This window comes from Phoenix dactylifera, chromosome 4 (assembly GCF_009389715.1).
Source record: "Phoenix dactylifera cultivar Barhee BC4 chromosome 4, palm_55x_up_171113_PBpolish2nd_filt_p, whole genome shotgun sequence".
Lineage (NCBI taxonomy): Eukaryota > Viridiplantae > Streptophyta > Magnoliopsida > Arecales > Arecaceae > Phoenix > Phoenix dactylifera.
The window spans coordinates 19,979,844-19,999,274 of NC_052395.1; the positions used below are offsets into that span (position 1 = coordinate 19,979,844).

Below are 19,431 nucleotides of genomic sequence, written 5' to 3' on the forward strand. Positions count from 1 at the left end.
TCCATGGAGGCCTTCGAGTCACCACTGATCACGCCTTCTCTATTTTCTTGTACATCAAGTTTTAAAAGCATGAAAAATAATAATCATGAAGACTTTTTCAGTTTGATGTTAATGATAAAGCAGGTTAAGCTTATAAATCTACTTCTAAGAAGAAGCAAAAAAAAATTACCGCTGACAAAGCCACCTCCCTGGTCGGCCAAAGCCTTTTTTGAGAAACACCTACACAGCAGTTTATATAGCGACCTTTGAATAACTACAATTCGTCCTAGCATCCTAGTACCTCTGCCATTTGCAACTACATTTCTTCATGGTAGCTCATTTGACCATATCAGCAACAATTCGGCAGCCAATGTACACACCGGTGACTTTATCAGCAAGCAATACAAGAATGGTGCAGGATATAACATACAAACATTCCAAATACAATGTGACAGGTAAATGATGAGCCATGGCATGCCATGTTGATTGTTTGCGTACAATCAGAGCAACTGCTGTAATAAATCTTCAATGAATTAAACTGAGTTAGAGGAGAAAAGACGATTTTCATAGAAAGGAAAACACCGCTCTAAGCTTCATTTTCCACAAAAGTAGAGGTATTGAGAGATGGGTTTCTAAACTTTTTAAGTGCTGCAAAACAAACATTAGAGCAAGATCAGTTGATAAACGATGCAGGCCAAAAAAAAAAAATCATGGTCACTTTTGAAAAAGCAAATGCAGAAATAAATCCAAAGACCCTTTCAAAACTAAACAATCTATCATTCATCAGGATTAATAAAAAAAAAAAGAGAGAAGAAAGAATAGCCCGGAGAAATGCACCCGTGGAACATTGTAACTAAACTGATATAAAATATAGTAAATTAGAATTACAAAAACAAAATCAATATGTCTCGTGCTTTTGTTTATTTTCAATGAAAAGCACTTGCATGGATGATGCAGAATGGCATTGAATAGTTGATACTGTCCAGTACCTTGCATCATGCTATAAGAATGAATCCTCAGTATTTTGAGGCTAAAAAATGTTTCCTTGTGGATCAAATTGGCATGATAATTTGGCACTTTGGAAAACCATACATATAACAAAAATCTCTATCTATATCAAAAGTCCCTTCTGAATCTGAATGAATGCAAGATTGGTTGTTGCTTAGGTTTGCATTCAGTAATCAAACCAATACCCCTTTATATTTGTCAAAGGTATAAGTCAGGTCATATTACTATTCAAACATTTAACAATCCATAGCTCAATCAAAGCCAGCAGTTGGTAGAAACTGAACATGCTAATGGAGCTGCATGTAGCTGGAAGCCTGCAATTTCTGAAACTCCAGTACTTTGTTGTAGCTAAAGAATGAACCCAGCCAGGCTTAGCAGTACCTCGTCTCAACCTATAGTTGTTTTGGCCAAAGGTTGGGTTGTAATGATTGGGCTGCTTGCTGAAGTTACAGTTTCATGTGGATCTGCAATTACAGCAAGACAAACTGGGAAAGAAGCAGTTACTCAAACCCTACAGGTGAAGGGATTTACAAGTTTTAGATGCTACAATACATGCATTTAATTTGAAATACTCTGCTAAAACTGAAACCTAGTAGCCTTTATTTGCACTGTCACGGAGATGGTTATATAGAACTCTAATAAGCCACATGCTAATGCACTACTATAGCATGGGTGTAGCAGCACATAGCACTAGAGGCCATCCAGCAGCAGTAGTACCAATTTGATTACTGTAGTCAGAACTTTTGTAGCTCTTTTCACTAGAGTGAACTCTACTAGTAATCTAAGAATATAGTAACTGAACTGCAGACTAGCATTTTAAACATATGTTCAAATATACCTATAATGTAATATATTGATGCCATTTTAAAAAACAAACATCCTTGTTTGGCTACCTTTCTATGAATAAAATTTCATGCACCAAACTTGCGTCCACATTCTCATTGATCTAATTACAAAGAAACGTGCTTCATGCTGAGTCCTACAAAATAATAGAAGATACAAATTATTCTGATGCTGAATTAGCAGAAAATAAAAAGTTGAGAGGACTAGTGTGGAACTTACAGCGGAGATTGTTTAAGAAATAATGACTCAAGAAAAAATTAGTTCCTTGCATTATACTACACATAAGCAGCAGCAATGGTCTCCTTCGTGATCTTACTTTGCAAAACAAAAGTAGAAGTGAGTACCAAATTTGCCTTGACCATGAATTTGGCACCGCTTTCCAGAGGGTTGGCATAAGGTTGACAACTAATTGCAATTCCTGTTCATACATAAAGCCTTCTTAACAACAAGTTCTGCTCTGTATCTCACCCAATATTTGATAGGGAAAGGATTGAGCTGTAATGATGACAATGATACAGATGATGATCTACTTTTTGGGCTTTTCATCCTCTTTTTATGTTTCTCCACTTATCTCCTTTTTTTGACAATCAAAAGAGAACAAAGAAAAAGCCTCATCATAATTTGTGGCATTTCCTGAGACTGAATCTGATTGTACCAATGTTCAACAAGAAGTTTGACTGATCCCCAGCCAGCTCTTCTGGTGGATTGGCTATATACAGGCCAAAAGCATAGAATTAGAAAGAACCAGCCAGTATGAATTGCTATGGCCTGCTTTGGAGTTGATTATTCCGTGGAGCTATTATTAGAGTTATTTAGGACTTCATCATAATTTTAACTGTTGAGAAGAATGTGACCTTGCTGCACTAATAGTCATGGATGCACCTCAGGACAGTGAAACCTAGGTTGCCAAGAGCACAACTATTGATATTTGAGTTATGAAAAAAAATTATCTCAGAATTTAGAATCATTTCAATTCATTGTGACAGATCACCATTAATTACTCTAGTCATGTCACAGTTGCTCTTATGGGCTACCATCATCAGTAGCTTATAAGTTCACCTATCAAACTTGATGGATCACCTATCTACCAACTTGGACATGGTAAATCAAGGTAAACCAGGAATGCTGAACTGGTTATATTCATTGTGGTGGTAATCAGTAATTAACGTGTCCCAAAGAACTTTCTATCTCTATATTACTGTGCCAAGAACATTAAACAAAGCTAATTGGTGAGCATTTATGAAAGAGACTACTTTATATGGTAAATAAACTACTCTACAGATACAAATATTTAGATGGATTAGCTTAAATAGTAAATCAACAATCAGAGCACATACATCAGCTTGGAAGTGGGGACATCTGCAATTGACTCTGAAATGTTCCATCTGGTATTTCTTGAGGATCTAAATGGTCCTTTTTTGAGCGCTCCAGAGAAGTTGCTTCAAAAATGCCTAGTAAATGGACCATATTTAATGACATCAGATACATAGAAATGCAAGAATACTATTTATAATAGATAAATCAAATGCATGAATACATGTTCAATATACAGGTTTGGAAAAAACACAATGGCTAGCATCAAAATCTCCGAATTCATAACTTGTAACCTTGGGACATACATAAAGATTAAATCCAAGTGAACACATTCGCTTGCAAATTAAAAGGTTGGAACAGTTAAGAGAAGAGGTGAAAGACCAGGATGTTGTGCAACAACGGTCTGATAAGAACAAGAGGAGCTTAGATTGAATAAGAATCAGAAAACAAGAGAGGACCAAATAACCTTAAATAAAACTGGTGAGAAAGAACTCAAAAACTCACTGTCAAATGGTGATGGCCCTAGTTGGAATAAATAAGAAAAAGGATTCATAAGACCAGCATCAAACAGTAGGAGATAAGACTCTGATTATTTACTAATATAAATAAATTTGGGATAATTGACACCCAGCCCTTTGTTTGGCTAAATTTGCAATTCAATGTTCAATCCCTGTTCACTGACCTGCCCCCTGATTTGAAGGCTGTTTAATGTTCAGCCTTTGGCCCTGTACAAACTGACACATAACTGTCTGAAAAATGGACATAACTGTGTACATAAAGTTAAGCGTGCGGAAAAGAGACATAATTGTGAGTAAAACACTGGTGTAACTGTGCAAAGGACTAAGCTAGGGTCGGAGGAACCGGTATCGGGCACTATAACGGTTTTCCGGCGGGACGAGTCGATACGGGCTACCGTGGAAGAGAGAGAGAGAGAGAGAGAGAGAGAGAAGGAGGAGAGAGGCTGGCGGAGGGTGGCAAACACCAGCGGAGGGCGACAAGGGGGCCGGTGGTGGCCGCGGCGGGCGGGGCGGCGGCTGGTTCTCCTTGTTCAAACGAAACAGGGGTCCGGCCGCGGCTAAAAAATTTTGAAATTTGCCAACTTCACTTAAAAATTTCGAAATTTTTTAGCCATGGTTGGACCCCCGTTTCGAATGAAACAGAAAAATCAGCCACAGCCTCCGCCGGTTCCCCGCGGTCTCTCCCTCTCCCTCCCCCGTTCTCTCTCTCTCTCTTTTCTTCTCCTTCTCTGGCTCTAGCAACGGGTCTCCTTTTTGTTGCCGAAACCGTACCTGTGAGATACCGGTACGGCTCGAGTTGGCCAGAACTGCCCGGTTCGGATAAGGACCAGATGTAAAATAGCAGTCAACATAAGGACCCAATATTAAGTTCCCCAATGATTTTGGCTCCAATCTCAGGACACCTCCAATTAAAACAATTTTGAGACTATTAAACATTTGATGCACATAGTAAGTGCATACTAGTCATTCTAAAATAACATCTAAAAATAGAAGGTTCATCAGTCTATTTCTTGCAAATATTCTGACAGGAAAATTGCTTCCAAGGGAAAAACTAGCACTAGGACTATATAAGTTACGCAAAATCAGTGCCTTGCATGGAGATTAACATACTCAGTTCAATATACAGCAAATGAGAAATATCTAATACAACAGTTAACATCAAATCCAGAGAATGCTCGCCACAATAATCAAGGCAAACATGATGACCAAAATCTGGTCCTTCAAACAGCTTTAATAATGTATTAATTAAAAAATTTTGGCTTCATTATGACTATGTCCTTAAAACTAAGATATGTAAATCAAACCCAAATACTTCCTGTGATAGCTTGCTATCCTGCAGCTTATTCTACTGCCTTAAAATTATATGCTCGTGTATTTAAAGTGGCACTAAATGCTTGACTTAGGTGTGGCCAGCCAAACTTGCCCAATCCAATCAGGTAGGCCTGATCAAATTTCAACCTGGCACCAAGCTGATTGAAAACTACCCTGGCCAAGCTTGATCAAGATCATAATTTGAATTTATAATGTGTACATAAGGATGGACTATGCTCCTCTTTACAGGAGAGGATATCTACTTCTTTCGAGTCCAAAATCAATAATAGGGCATTTAAATCGAAGATCTGCACCATTGATTATAATCAATACTACTAAAATTGCCTAGAAACCAAATATCACATATTTTGGTGGTCTATAACCAATGCATCATATGAATACAAAAATGGACAGCTGTCTCTATGATAGTGTGTTATAATTTATAATATATCATCAAGCATTTAAATTGAGAATCTATCTTATTGATCATGATCGACATATGTTAAAACATATATAGATTGAAAATCAATAGATTCTAATGTTGAGATCATAGCAAAACATTGTCTCACACTATTTTTGAACATTGCTTTTTGGTAAACACATACCGGAATGTACATATCTACAAACGTACTAAATGACATTTGATAATTAATGCAAATGTCAAGTACACCAGGCAAGCAATAGTGTTAGTTCTATATAACGAAAAATGTCCAAGCACGGGCTGTGTGCATCATCAAGATTTTCCTAAAGTTTTTAACACAAAATAATAGTTACGAACAATAACTGCTCTGGCTTCTTAGAAGTTAGAATTTGGTAAATTAGAGTTTCTTTATTTCAATTAAACATGAAAGACAAGTGATATAGGCTTCTGCATCACTTAGCTAATGTCTAAACCACTACATGTGAATCATCCGAAAAAGATAAGCTAAAATAAAAGGGAGGAATCATGAAATGTACCAAATCCCAGAATCAAGGAGCAAATCAGAAAACCTAACAGTGAGAAGTCCATTTTGTATAACATCTCCATAATAATGATGCATCCTCCTGAAATCATTAAATGTCTTGGAGAAGAGAAAACAAGATGCAATCTGCAGACAGGTGAATCTGACATAAGCTAAAACCCTCAGTATATACATTGATTTATTTCCACAAAGCATGAAAGGGAAACAATAAGTGGGTTCAAACTATGTAAAATTGCTAAGTTCATTAAACATGTGCTTGCAACACTGTGGGAAGTTACCTTTCCTCAGCAACATTATCAATATAGAATATAAAAATAATTCCAAAGAGGATTGTACTCAAATAAGCCCAACTTGGAAATTGGAACTTGGCGATGCTATCGGTTGTTGATCCCTGCAATAAATGAAAACAAATTAAAAACATATAATGAAGCAAAATGCTATAGAGCTTAACAATAAAAAATTTCATGCAGGGCAAACATAATTTTCACAAGTTAACAACTATTGCATGTATAAAGACAAGTCAACCTATACTTACCAAGATTGTATCCCACATGGCGAGAGGGAAAAGAAAGCATGTAGCCGAAGCAACAGTAATTGCATGAAGTCTCCTCTTAAGCTGATTCTATAAGAAAATGCAAGTGATCATTAGCTACTATATGTGTCAAATTCCAAGTAGTAGGAAAGATAGAATATCTCCTAAAAAGGTAATAATACCTTGAGTGACACACGCCGTGCAATTACCCTTCTTAAAGCTGATAAGATTCCAGCAGAGATGGGCACTGCTATTTCTTTAATTCCTAAAATTTGCTTTTCCTGTGCCAGTGGTTCTGAACCAAAGCTATCTATATATAGCATTATCAAGTCAAGTTCCATGTAATTACTAGAATGTCCTTTTGCTATAACAAAAATAGTAAATTCTTCCACAATTAAGAATATCATATCTATGCTATCTTATTGCAAGTTTTCACAGTTCACAGTACTTAAGATGCTGGGTTCTCATATCAGCATATCTAAATTTCCATTACATATTGGATACAGAAGGGTGAATTTGTTCTTGTGGCCCATCCTTCTGATAAGAAATAATATGCTGCCACCATAGCAACAAGTCCACCCACCTAGAAAAAAAATAAGAAGATATTGTTGTTATATCCGTATATTATGTGATTGTCTTCTCACAGAATGCTGCAGGAAAATGATAGAATAGTACACAGAAGAATTAAATTATGTTCCTTGTGATATTTCTCTAATCATAAAACAAATCAGAACTTTCTGCATGTTGACCGTTTAAATCAACTAGCATGCCACAAAAGATTAAATCAAACTGAAATATGCAGGCCTAAGAAAAAAGAAATGATTTAGATCACAACTCATTGCAGATGGCTGCACGGCAATTGCAGATCATGATCCCAGCCCAATACCACCCTGCGATGTCCACCCCAATCCCAGGCCCGCTTGAATGGCAGTCACTCCATGTGTTTTACATGCAGGAATTCATGGGGCTTGTCACAACTATTTGTGACCTAAAAAATGTAAATAATGGATATCTAATAGCCCTGTAAAATGGTCATGACCAACAAGATTTACAATATTCTTTTTCTTTGCCTCCCATCTAAGTAAGATTTACAATACCAAAGTCAACCATATCAGTGCTACTCTCGCCAAAGCTTAGCTCTTAGATATACGACCGGACAGCTGCACACGTGATGCCATGCTTGCAGCCAGCACTGTAAAAACTCCTCTTCAAGAAATTAATAAATTTATTTATGCTCGATAGTACATGACAACTTACTTTTTTCCAAATATTAGCTCTTCGTCCATACAATACCGCAGATAAAACTCCAAGGACAGCACCCGCATACTCTGCCGATATAGTTCTGCAGCCTCAACAGAAAGGTAAATTAAACCTCAGAATATGAATATATAAGAAAAGAAAGTAATAAATTAAGTGATATATCAGTTGCAGATTATTCCAGCTTTATGTATATTGTGAGAGATTACAAGGTTTGCTTGGTGGAAGGTGGAGAGAAACAAAGTGAATGCAAGAAATTTCATAGCTGACACAAGTATTAATCCCCTGAGGAGGCTCTTTTATGTTCAAAAGCAGGCTTCCCAAGAGAATAGAAATTGACTGTGTAAACAACTGCTACACAGTAGAGAGCAAAAATGTAAACTTATGCTCTTTAAATGTGAGCATAACTTATTTTATTGCTAATCATAGTTCTCCCATTTTATATCTCTTGTCATAATAGTCTATTATGCCACAACTATTGGCAAACATCAGACAGACATGGTCAAGTAAAATTACTCGAATGCAAGGTCACCATGTAGTGTGGAAAGGTAAACAGATTTATGTCCAATTCGGCACATCAGTTTCCTGAAGAGTTACTCTAAATACAGGGTTTATCCTGCACAAGTTATTGGAGCATACTTACCAAGTGCAAAGTCTTGTTTTAGTTCTGAAGTGATCAAGGTCTGAAAGGCTGCTCCATGTCATACTGTTCGATATTATAAATAGTCCTAACATTAAGTAATGTTTTATGTCTAGCAATAGTGGCTTACTGCACTGACATACTCAAATACATGGCCTATAATTGGTATTGAAGTAAAATATCCTTCAAACATGAAATGCATCATCTCATTCAGGCAGATTCTGAGCAACTTGTTTTCTCCTTCAAGTCCCTCTATTAGTCATTTGCATGCTGATAAAAACTGAATCACAGCAGTAACTACAAACCAACAGTCATTCATCAAACAATTCAAGAAAGAAAACTTTTTTTGAATAAAAGATAACATAGGCAACTTTTAATTTATAATAACTAAGTGCACTGAAATGTTCATAAATTTATAGACTCTTCAACAAACTGATGCTTCAGTATTTGAATCAAAGCAACATTAACTATAATTACAGTAAGAAAAGTGTTTTTCTAAAACTCAATAAATCCAAAAAATATATATACCTAAGAGTCTTGTATTGTAAAATTTAATATCAAGTCTGGTTATGGATAAACTATTACTTACTCTTAAAGATACTCTTCTTCAAATGTATTACATAGTCAAGTATTTTCCTGCCTTAAATACAATAAGTTTCTGAAAAAACAAATGTTACGATAGGGGTGGCATTGTACTCCACCCCATGATGTAAATATGTACCAGTAGACTTACATAAGTGGACCACATGATGAAAGGCCTTTCCCCCACAATATATAGTATAATGCCATTATTCCTCCATTTATTACAGTAGGTACAACCTGAAAAACTGATGTCCTTTCAGGAAAAACATGTAATTCCAGAAATTAATTTATATTGATAACACTACAAACTACAATGATGGCACATAATCCTTTTACACAAGAAGTAAAATTAAGGAATCATAGGTAACCTGTGAATTGGGCAGGGGCCTCCCTTTCCAAGGCTTCTGCAGAACCAGGAAGATGATAGAAGCTGGGACCAGACAACTGAAAATAAAAGCTATTACTGAATCTCCTTGATGGGATAGATAGTGGTACATGGAGTAGACGGACCAGATCCTCATGAAATTGCCAATAACATGTATTATTTGCAATGGAGTGTGCCTACAAAATAAATAAATATGACAAATGTTACTCAAAATGATCCACAAGTACAGCATTTGAGGAAAATAAAGTGAAATGTGTCACAGAAGAAACTTAAAAAATGCTTGCTCATAAGAATCAAAAAAAAATGTTACAAGAGCTTAGACATAATATTATTCGCAGGCATGATTTCACCAAGTCTCAATTGAATGAAAAAGATAGTTTATCCAAGAAATTAGGTGTCAGTATATAATAGTCTATATGGTAACAGAAAAATACAAGCTACCATTGTAATGTGAGTCTAATTATGACATTCTAGAACATAGATAAAAGTTCATAAAAATAATATGCAATAATAAAAAAGAGACACAGAAAGGGTAACAGATGGATTTGTACATGATCAAACAAAGTTGTAGTGCTGAGGAATAACTTAGCAGTTAGCATCATGTAATAGTTCAAATAAAAAATAAATACCATGGCCACTTTTTTAAGCCTTGACTATCAGTGCAGTCACCTGACCTCCCCAGAGTAGAAAATGTTTCTCCTTCCAGTGAATCTCATATCATTAACATCAAAATTTTACTAATAAAAATTATTCTCTCTCTCTCTCCCTCTCTCTCTCTCCAAACTTCCCAAAGTTGCATGAGGGAAGATATTCTAGATAGCTACACTTTCTATTCCAGAAATTAGTCAGTTCCAGGCAAATATTTAGTCCTGTACATAAAAGTGGGTTAAAGAAACCTGGTCAACTTACAGGCACCAGATTGTCCAAACAGTCAGAAAAACAGTAGCAGCTGGTCTGATGGTTCATCCTTAACAAGGCATGACATTTTCTCCCAAGTTAGTTGGGCCTCCTATTTGCAAGTTCTTTATTATCAAATTATACCCATAATAGTTCTGCAGACAAAAATTTAACTCAAGCTACAATAAGTCCCTGCAAATGTCTAACAGCTAAACAAGATTGGACAAAAACAAGCCAACAACTTCCTCTCTCTCATCTTCCATCTCTGATTTTCTCACATTTGCTCTCCCTTTCCATACATCCCAAAACCCCTTATTGAAAATATAAAAAGGAAATTCTATTAACTCAAACGAGGCTAAACAAAGTTGGTTAATGAGACAGTAAGAAGCTTTCCCAGGTTAGCCAGAATATAAGGTAACGAAGAAGAAATCCCTAAAGTTGCCAAATCCTAGCACCATGTGGTCCAAGGTAGTACAAGCAGAAAAATCTTTCTCCTTCAGCCCAATCAAAAGCTTGTCCAAAGACCATCTTGCGATAGATAATCTAAAGGAATCTGGAATATGTAACCATGTTTTAGAAATTGTCATTCCAAAAATTCCAAAAAACAACATAAGTGGCAATGCTTATCCACTACTTGGATCCTTCACTTTCTTATTTCTGAAAGTCAAGAAAGACCAGAAATTTCTAAAATTCCAAAATTGGCAACAAAGGATATGAGAAAAGGCTGCAAAGATCTCACTCTTACAAACATCCAATTCGCAAAGGAAATAACCTTGGAGAGATTCTAATATTTGTTTTCTTAATATTAATGTATGATTTAAAGTTCATAGCAAAAGATATTGCTCAAATGACAAGTCTCTACATAGTATCATTTAGAAGAAAAAAATCCATTCCTTCTATTCATTACATATATAGACAGTGTGCAACAAACTTTAAGCAAATGCTCAACGAAGTGGTCAATTTTGTTTCAATGTCAGTGTTTTTCTAAATACCAATCTATGCTTATAGTCTATTGCATAAGATAATAGATAAAAATAATGGAAAGTCCATACTTATCAGAATGAAAAGATAATATAAAATCTGTCCCTTCCTCCCATTATACATGAAAATAATCAAAGCTTAATATGCTGGTCTCCTTTAGTGGCATAATAAAAGATCTAGGATGACCTCAATACAAGACTACCTACGTGATGTGTATACTTTGCATAATCACTCCCACAAGCCTCAAGGTATTTATCAAGAGTAACTCAAGATACAATGCAAGACAAAGCTCAATGCAGTCTTTTAAAACAGTGATATGAGTATCCATTTCCAGGAAGTGATTTTCCAACATGTTGGTTGACAAGGTGAAATTTAAAAGAAGAATTACATACATAACTGACAATTTATTTGAGGATAGTAATTTGAACAATTAAACTCCTATTCCAAGCAATCCCCTAAAGTCAAAAGAACTTGGCAACACAATAGTGAGAAGTCAATTGCATATTATAGATAGAAATTTTCAAACGAACCTATGCGACATGTAAAACAGCTTGCGGAAATGTTGATGGAATTAAGCAAGCATTCTCTATTTTCGACAATAATTTACTGCAGACACAACCATTTTGTAATTTGTTAAGAAGTGGAAACAACTTAAGCAAATCTAGAGGACCTATAGATTTTTACTTCTAGTTGATATGTCCTGCATGTAATTATATATGCATAAATTATCGCTTTGTTTTCTTCCAGGTCCATGCTGATGGGACAACACACGGATGACGATGACAACCTTATGTAACACCAATATTGCAAAACATCTAGAGCACCAACTTGCACTAACCGATTATTTTTAGTGCTTCAAACCTCCTAAATTTTCACTTTGCCATCACCTTAAGCAAGAATATCCTCTCTGTTTTTCACCTTGCATTTTTTTACATCAGATAAACTTTCCCCTATGAATGCAATTACTGTATCAATGGATTGATTTGGCTCAACCTTTCATACAAGGAAGCAATGCTCCATCCAAATATGTTTGGTCTAACAATAGGCCAGATTTGTTGAACATGTAGCCACCAGCACATCCTCCCAATACGCAAATGGCCCCAACACCCAAATGATAGATTTTTAGGTAAAAAGCCTAATGTAATTGGAATCAATTGGTAATACTTGGATTGTTCAGTTATTGGAATCAATGGGCATCAACTGTCATCCTTGATCCCTAAAAAATTCTTTCCAATCAAAGGGTCAACTACAGGTCTACAATGATGGGCATTTTGTCACACTTATGGTTTCTAGTCCCTTCAGGATCCAAATCATGGTCTCAAGACTCTCCTCTTGAAACTCATATATCTCCACAGCTAGCTAGTGGATGCCTTGGCATCTATTTTTCATTTATGTACCAAAGAACGTTCGAGGTGAAAAAAGACCCACATGACTGAGGCTCTCATTCTCCACATATACAAACAACCTTTTAAGGGTAAAAGAAATATATATTGATATAATACAAAGGGAAAAGTTTTCCAAGCAAATAGGCTGCCCTTTGAGCTCAATATATGAAAAATATTATAATCATCTGAATGTACAGCCCCAATTCCAGTCCGGCAAAAAATGGTAACTTTCATGAAAAATGATAGCTCACAAATCTCTTCCCAGCTAACTGATACAAGAACGAAAAAGTTAGCGTAATATTTTTCCTTAAAAAAGAGACATTCAAGATCATGCGAAGCCCATAAACCTCCCAGAATCATTAATCCAATGTCCATGGAAATCTCATCAGAAATCAGCAGCCAATTATCTCATTGCGTACCGGTAATCCTGCCTGTTGGGATTTTCCGCAGGATTGGGTTAGGATTTACCAAAAGGAAAAATATTACAACCCTATTTAGGCATATTCAAAACTAAAAGAGGAGCGGCGACGACGAGCCAAGAAATGGACCTTTGTACAAATCTTAGACTGTCTAACTTAGAATTTTCCATGTTTAGGTCTAAGGGCAAAAAAAAAAACAAAAACAAAAAAAGAACGAAAAGATCCAAGCAAAAGCGCATTACAAACTAAACTAAAAGGAACAGGAAAAGGAAGTAGAAGGAATTGGGTATTTGCCTGATGGAAGTGGAACGGGAATCAGAGACGGACGGCCTCGGAGACATCATATTGAGATTTCCGTCTGCTCCCAGGGGTTTAATGAGAGATCAAACGAAGGAGAAGACAGCAGAACAATTGGATTTCTTCTTCCTTACTGCTGCCGCTGCTCGGCCTTCTTCGGACGATTTCGAGGGGAAGACCCGAGGATGGCCCGGGGTTCAAGAAACGGGCACGCGAAGCCAATCTCGCGTGCGAGGCCTCTCCGATTCCATGTAAAGTGAATCCTGTAGCACGTGAGATGCTCTGAGTTCAGCCTTCTTCAGGGGTAAGCCACCGGAGATCCAAAAAAAAACAAACCCTACATTTCAACGAGATACTTGCGGGCATGAAAGCTAACTCGAGTCCATGTCACCTTTTTTTTCTTTCTTTCTTTCTTTTTATTATTATTTTTTTATTTTTTTTATTTTTTTAACAGTGGTATCACATATAATGTGTAAAGATATAACCAAAAAAAATCAAAAAATAAAACATCACGCAGAGCACTAGGCAACTCCGCTTCGCCCATTCATATATGCGCCTCTAAGTGGTTAGCAACAAAGGAGGCCATCCAATCCACAGCCCCATTCACCTCACGGAATACATGTTCCGCCTGAATGACCATCCCATCTTGAACCAAGACTCGAATATTCCTCAGCAGCGGGTAGTAGTCGCCGACCCCCCTAACATCTGCAAAATCCACCTAATGATCGTTGCAGAGTCACCCTTCAAAAGGATCCTCCTCGCCCATAAAGCACGCCTAATATAACACAATCCGGATCCAACCGCTCACAACTCCGCCTCTAGCACCGAGGTGTCAAATAACCGGCATCCTCAAACAGCAATCATTCTTGAATTTGGGCCTCTAACAACAAAGCCCGCATCTCCTCTCATGCAGGACGTAACCAGGGGCGACGTGACAGGATAATATTTTAAAATATTATATATCACATTTAGATTAGTCTTGATCACAAATAGGTGCAACTCTTATTCCAATTGGTTATAATGCACACGCTTATGCGCCAGAATTATGCAGGTAATATTTTGAAATGCTGTAATATTGATCAACTTGGCTTCAATACGAAGAGATCTCAATAACTACTGAGAAAATAGAACCATGTCGCTCCATACTTCAAAGATCTCGTGCAAGCTTTGGCATCGTCTTTCTGCGATATTCTACATAATTGACCCTGGCTTTTCAACAACTATAGTCCACAACTCTCAAACGTACATAATACTCCAAAAATCTTAAAAGAAATGCTGCAAACTTAATATTTTATCCATAATTTGCATTTGTTATTTATGATAGTCATGTGCAATTCACTGCTCCTGATGATGAGACGAGAATAATGAAAACTGATAAGCCGGACAATCGACACCCCACCAATAGCATGCAATAATCAAGCAATTTTGTAAGCAACGGCAATGTCATGCTCATTTTGTACCATTGAGAGAGTAAGTGACCGTTATAGGGATCAAATAAATAGTTGTAATATTGGTAGTATAATGATGTTTGCAATAAGTATTTGTAATATTCGTAGTATAATGATGAGCAAACAATGTGCAGGGACATGCACAGGAATAACGTTCCCCCATCCTCAATACTCATGAAGAAGGGGTAATCTTTTTCTTTTTTAGGGATTGAAAAATCTCTGATTCATTGTACATATCTATTTTAGATAGAAATTCCGCGTAAAGTAAAAAAAATACAAACGATCTTGAACTTAAATATCTGACCATACATATATATATTACAATAAAAAAAAGAGGATTTTCAATGCGAGATATAAAAATATATTTGACACTTATTTATTCTTAGAATGTCCCAACTAAACTAAACAGTTCTTTGGAAGAAATTATTTTTAGAATACCAATATATCTTTGGGTTAAAACTCCTACAATCTTACTAATCAAGCATTTAGAATTCCCCAAATCTCTAGGAAACTCGTATTCATAGGCTCTTTCTACACTCGAACTCCCCTATCTCATTGATTCTTTAGAGGATGGCACTCTTAGTAGGGCATTCTAAGAATAATAATAACACTGTGGGATAAAGGATCATTATTCCATACTCAAAGATTTAAGGAGTACCTCTGGAGTACCTGTGGAAGATCAAAAAAAGAACAAGCAAATCAACAGGATAAAAGCTTGACAAATTAACACGTATTTTCATTAAAAAAGGATCTGCATCGAGGGCTGAACAAGTGACAACATCCCAGTACATATGAAAGCTCAATACCACCGATGAATACAGAGAGTAGTTTGTATTATAATATAGAGAACTCCTTGAACTGGTAGTCCCTCCATAGATTCACTGGCCGATGGCCACTCTGGCTTCCCAAGATGCAACACATAGTTTAGCTTAGCCTTGAAGATGCAACACTACTTTGTTCAGCCTTCCAAGATGCAACACTACTTTGTTCAGCCTTCCAAGATGCAACACTAGTTGGCTGGCTAAGCTGGCTATCCCATGGAAGTCATATTGTTGCTCTACAAGTAGCTTCCCACTTTTCCTTCTTTTTTATTCTATGTTGTGATCTCCCCCATCTCAAAGGTCTCAAAAGATACACTTCGGGCAGGATGACAGAAAACAAGGATAAGTAGAAGAATGAAGAACTACAGCATCAGCAGCTTGCCCCGTCAACAAGCTCCACACTTCTTTGCCCACTAGTTCTCCGTACATGAACTGAACATGACAAAATTAACAAATGATAATAATGATGAAGAAAGAAAAATAAAGGACAGCTCTAATCCCATTTGCATGCATAAAGATAACAGAACCAAGTGGTGTGGCTCGCTAGGATGCAGACTTGAACCTCATTACTTCAGCTTAAGAAAGTTTATGTTCTGATGAAAATAAATAATAGAGATGTTAGTTTGACTTGGAAACAAGAAAGCACTACAACTACAACCTGAATCCTCATATCATTCACCAAGAGACATCATTCCAATACGTCTCTAAGCTTCAGAGCATGTGACAGTACTTTATTGTATGTGGTGGCTGGACAGCTAATTAAGTTTTAAAGAATTCCATCATTAATCAACAGGTGATATTACGTCATTGCCAATGTATATTTAAATGTATTGATTCTATTTGACTCACGCTTAACTAATGGCACAATAACAATGTAACATGACATGTGAATTCCTCTAGTGATGCATAATTATATCAGTCATAGTCTCATGGACATTCATCTTCACTTACTCGTCATACATACTAATACCCCCTCTCAAGCTGTAGAATAGAATCAATTATGCTCAGTTTGAAACTAATAATCTTCAACCATACATACAGAACAGGTTTAGTTAGCATATCAAGCAACTGAGATCAGACATGGCAAGGTGCAGTAATCTATTAACAGACCAGTACAAAAGACCCGGTTGCTAGCCATGTGAACAACACCTGTTTGTAACATAGAAAAATAGAAAAGGGATAGATAGTGAAACCAAAATGCCAATCTCAAACAGAAGTGATATGAGCCAAATCGGCTTGTGCATAGCTAAAGCAGTTGCCCAATTTTCAGCTTCCGCATTAGATCCATCCTCCCAATCACACATGTACAGATATACAATATCCGGATGCCGATATTCTAGCAAAAGGGAAGTACAGTTTGTGGTGCCAAATAGGTCCAGAATTGTGTGCTTGGTTTGCATGCATGAGCATGAATAAAGTGCCTGAAGCACTTGTGTACATGCACATAGATTGCGCATGGCTTCAGGTGAGTTCATTGCAAGCTTGAGACTCCAGCAATAACACAATGCATTCTCAATCACGCGGATACTTTGTTTTAACTTTTAGCAACTTGAACCTAATACAACAGTAAACCTAAATTAAGTCAGAAAGCAGGTCCAAATAATGTCTGAACCACTTGCAGGTCTAGAATGTGGTCTGCAACAAGGCTGCTCCATGGTTAAGTCCAGTCCTCGGCTACTCATGCTGCTTGCTTTGTACCTAACTAAAGATGCAAGAGGGTAAAAAGATTCATACCCAAAGCAGCATTTTTCATAATATGTACCCCATTCAAGTTCCAACAATTCATGATGTACTAATAAGAATTCATGGGGACAGTTCGCAGAGTAAACTTAAAAATAGAACCTTTCTAAGTGGATTTGAAAGCAAGAAAGCAGATTTTATACAATTATCTAGTGTGGATCTAAGGGTTAAAAGCAAGAAGTTTGTAGATTGAACAAGATAGACACAAAATGCACCTCAATGCTGACAAACCAACAAAGGGCCTTGAATTCTGTAAGAGCAATCGCCACCTCGGGCTTATGGTTACAATCCTTATAGGGTTTGGCCTTGTCTTGTGCAACATTGTAGCTAATTCCTTGTCGGGGTGGGCCTGTGTCGATAATGCCTTGGCTACCGATAGAACCTGGATCACAAACTGACCACAATAAATTCAAAGAAACCTAGAATAAAGAAACAAAAATGAATTTAAAAAAAAAAAAAAAGAAACACAGGAATTTGGAAATTAGGATAGAGGAGAAGGAAAGAAACTACCTTGAACAAGAAGGGAAGATCATTCCCCCACCTCTCCACGACCTTCTCTCCCAGCATGCTAGGGTTCTCCGCAATGCACGACTTCAAGGCAACAAGATCGAGGTTTGGACCTTCCGGCTCGTGCAGGACCACGAAGGGCGGCCCAGACTCGTGATTTCCCATCCAGAACTCGGCATAGGGCTTGTTCGGCTCGATCTCCGCCACGGAAATCCTGGAGGCGGGCCTCGCGACCCATTCATCACCGAGGCGCCCTGGACCGAGCATCTCAGCCGCAGGGGCCTCGTCGAGGCCTCCATTTCCGGGTCCTCTGCTCAAGCGAGACGCCTAAAACCCTAGTAAGTAGAAAGCGGCAGCGAGAAGAAGCGGAGGAGGATACCCTTTTGGAAGCTCCTTTATGCGAAGTTCCGCCACCTTTTTTGCCCCTTGGAACCCTGAAGAACTTTTCCGCCCCTCATCATTTTGATCTACTTCCTCCAATGCAATGCCGGCCCTGATTCCACTCGCCATATGGAAATAAAAATGGGAAAAATTAGTATATAATTTTTTGGTAAAAAATTATTAAATCACTTCAAAGCAAATACATGCATGTAAATAATCTTGCGACGCTTACAAGTACTATGTACAATTTTTAACTCATGATACATCTACTATTCCACTTCATGTTTAGATCAATCGGAAATGACGTCTTCGGGTGAATTGGTCATAATTTACATTGGCGTTTACAACTTTTTGCCGCCAATAATCTCTTCTGTTACATTAACCATAGTGTCGTGTCTCTACTTTTCGAATCAAAGTCTTCGGTTTAGACTTACCTGAACTACGAACCAATGCACATATTGGAGATTACACCTTTTTATCTTTTCTTTTTTTTTTTTTCTATATACCATTCTAGCATGAGTGCAATCAGTAAAATTAAGTGAAAAAAAAGAGAAAGCGGTGCAAGGATATCCTCCTGATAAGACCAAAGAATTTTTCTTGAATGTTAAGCAGTCAAGGAGGCAACTCAGCCAACAATTGATACTTTTGATAAAGATCATAAATAACTGTTAGATGGAGTATCTAATTTAGTTTCCATTTGTGACTCTCGGAGAGCAAGTGTTTTAAGAGAGGTCTGGGTGTTTTCATTGTTAGTTTGGGCAGATGCAGTTTGATTCTAGCTTTGAGTGCGCTAATCTTTATGATGATTTCTATGATTCAATAACAAAGTATCTATCCATCCAATAAATGATAACACAGTTTACACAGATGACGTGAAAATTACTAATCAATAATTAATAATGCCCAAGACATACTAGAACATATATTTAACTGATTAAGGAATAACAGTAAACCAATTGCAACCAGGCAAGATAATGTTTCTGATGAGTACTTTGACATGAAAAGACACCCTGATAACATCAATGTTCTGATCATTGGCATTTCACAGTTTGCCTAATGAATGCTAAACGTATAGCTTTTCTATGCTTTTTTTCTATTAGATACTGGAACTGATATCATTAGGAAATAAGAATATATTGCTGTGGTGTATGAGCAAGCCTAGAGGTATAGAAACATTTGTTGTGCCTTGCTAAAAAATCCCTGTTCATTGTTACCACCGTTGGC

General features: G+C 37.0%; 2 protein-coding genes across 15 annotated transcripts; both read right to left on the minus strand.

Moving 5' to 3' along the window:
* Positions 1–338: 338 nt before the first annotated feature.
* LOC103712806 lies at positions 339–13,650 on the minus strand. 14 transcript variants are annotated; one of them, XR_005511650.1, is made up of 13 exons: positions 13,308–13,650; positions 9,315–9,507; positions 9,098–9,183; positions 7,725–7,809; positions 6,972–7,050; positions 6,650–6,777; positions 6,471–6,557; positions 6,214–6,326; positions 5,931–6,061; positions 3,168–3,281; positions 2,050–2,248; positions 1,881–1,966; positions 339–627 (listed from the first exon to the last, which is right to left on the minus strand). XR_005511650.1 is itself a non-coding variant. In XM_039125798.1 (11 exons), the coding sequence occupies exons 1-10, from the start codon at positions 13,355–13,357 to the stop codon at positions 3,169–3,171; spliced, it is 1,065 nt and encodes a 354-aa protein (XP_038981726.1). In that variant the 5' UTR covers positions 13,358–13,649; the 3' UTR covers positions 339–627; position 3,168. The 14 variants fall into 14 exon arrangements, 3 of the variants coding, with proteins under 3 accessions (XP_038981726.1, XP_038981728.1, XP_038981727.1); XR_005511645.1 differs by having other exon boundaries at positions 1,881–2,248; XR_005511648.1 differs by having other exon boundaries at positions 2,050–3,281.
* Positions 13,651–15,471: 1,821 nt separating this feature from the next.
* LOC103713960 (mannose-6-phosphate isomerase 1-like) lies at positions 15,472–18,338 on the minus strand. The gene is made up of 3 exons (XM_008801024.4): positions 17,830–18,338; positions 17,535–17,701; positions 15,472–16,011 (listed from the first exon to the last, which is right to left on the minus strand). Exons 1-3 carry the CDS (start codon positions 18,091–18,093, stop codon positions 15,993–15,995), a joined length of 450 nt encoding a protein of 149 aa, XP_008799246.1. The 5' UTR covers positions 18,094–18,338; the 3' UTR covers positions 15,472–15,992.
* Between the last annotated feature and the right edge of the window lie 1,093 nt (positions 18,339–19,431).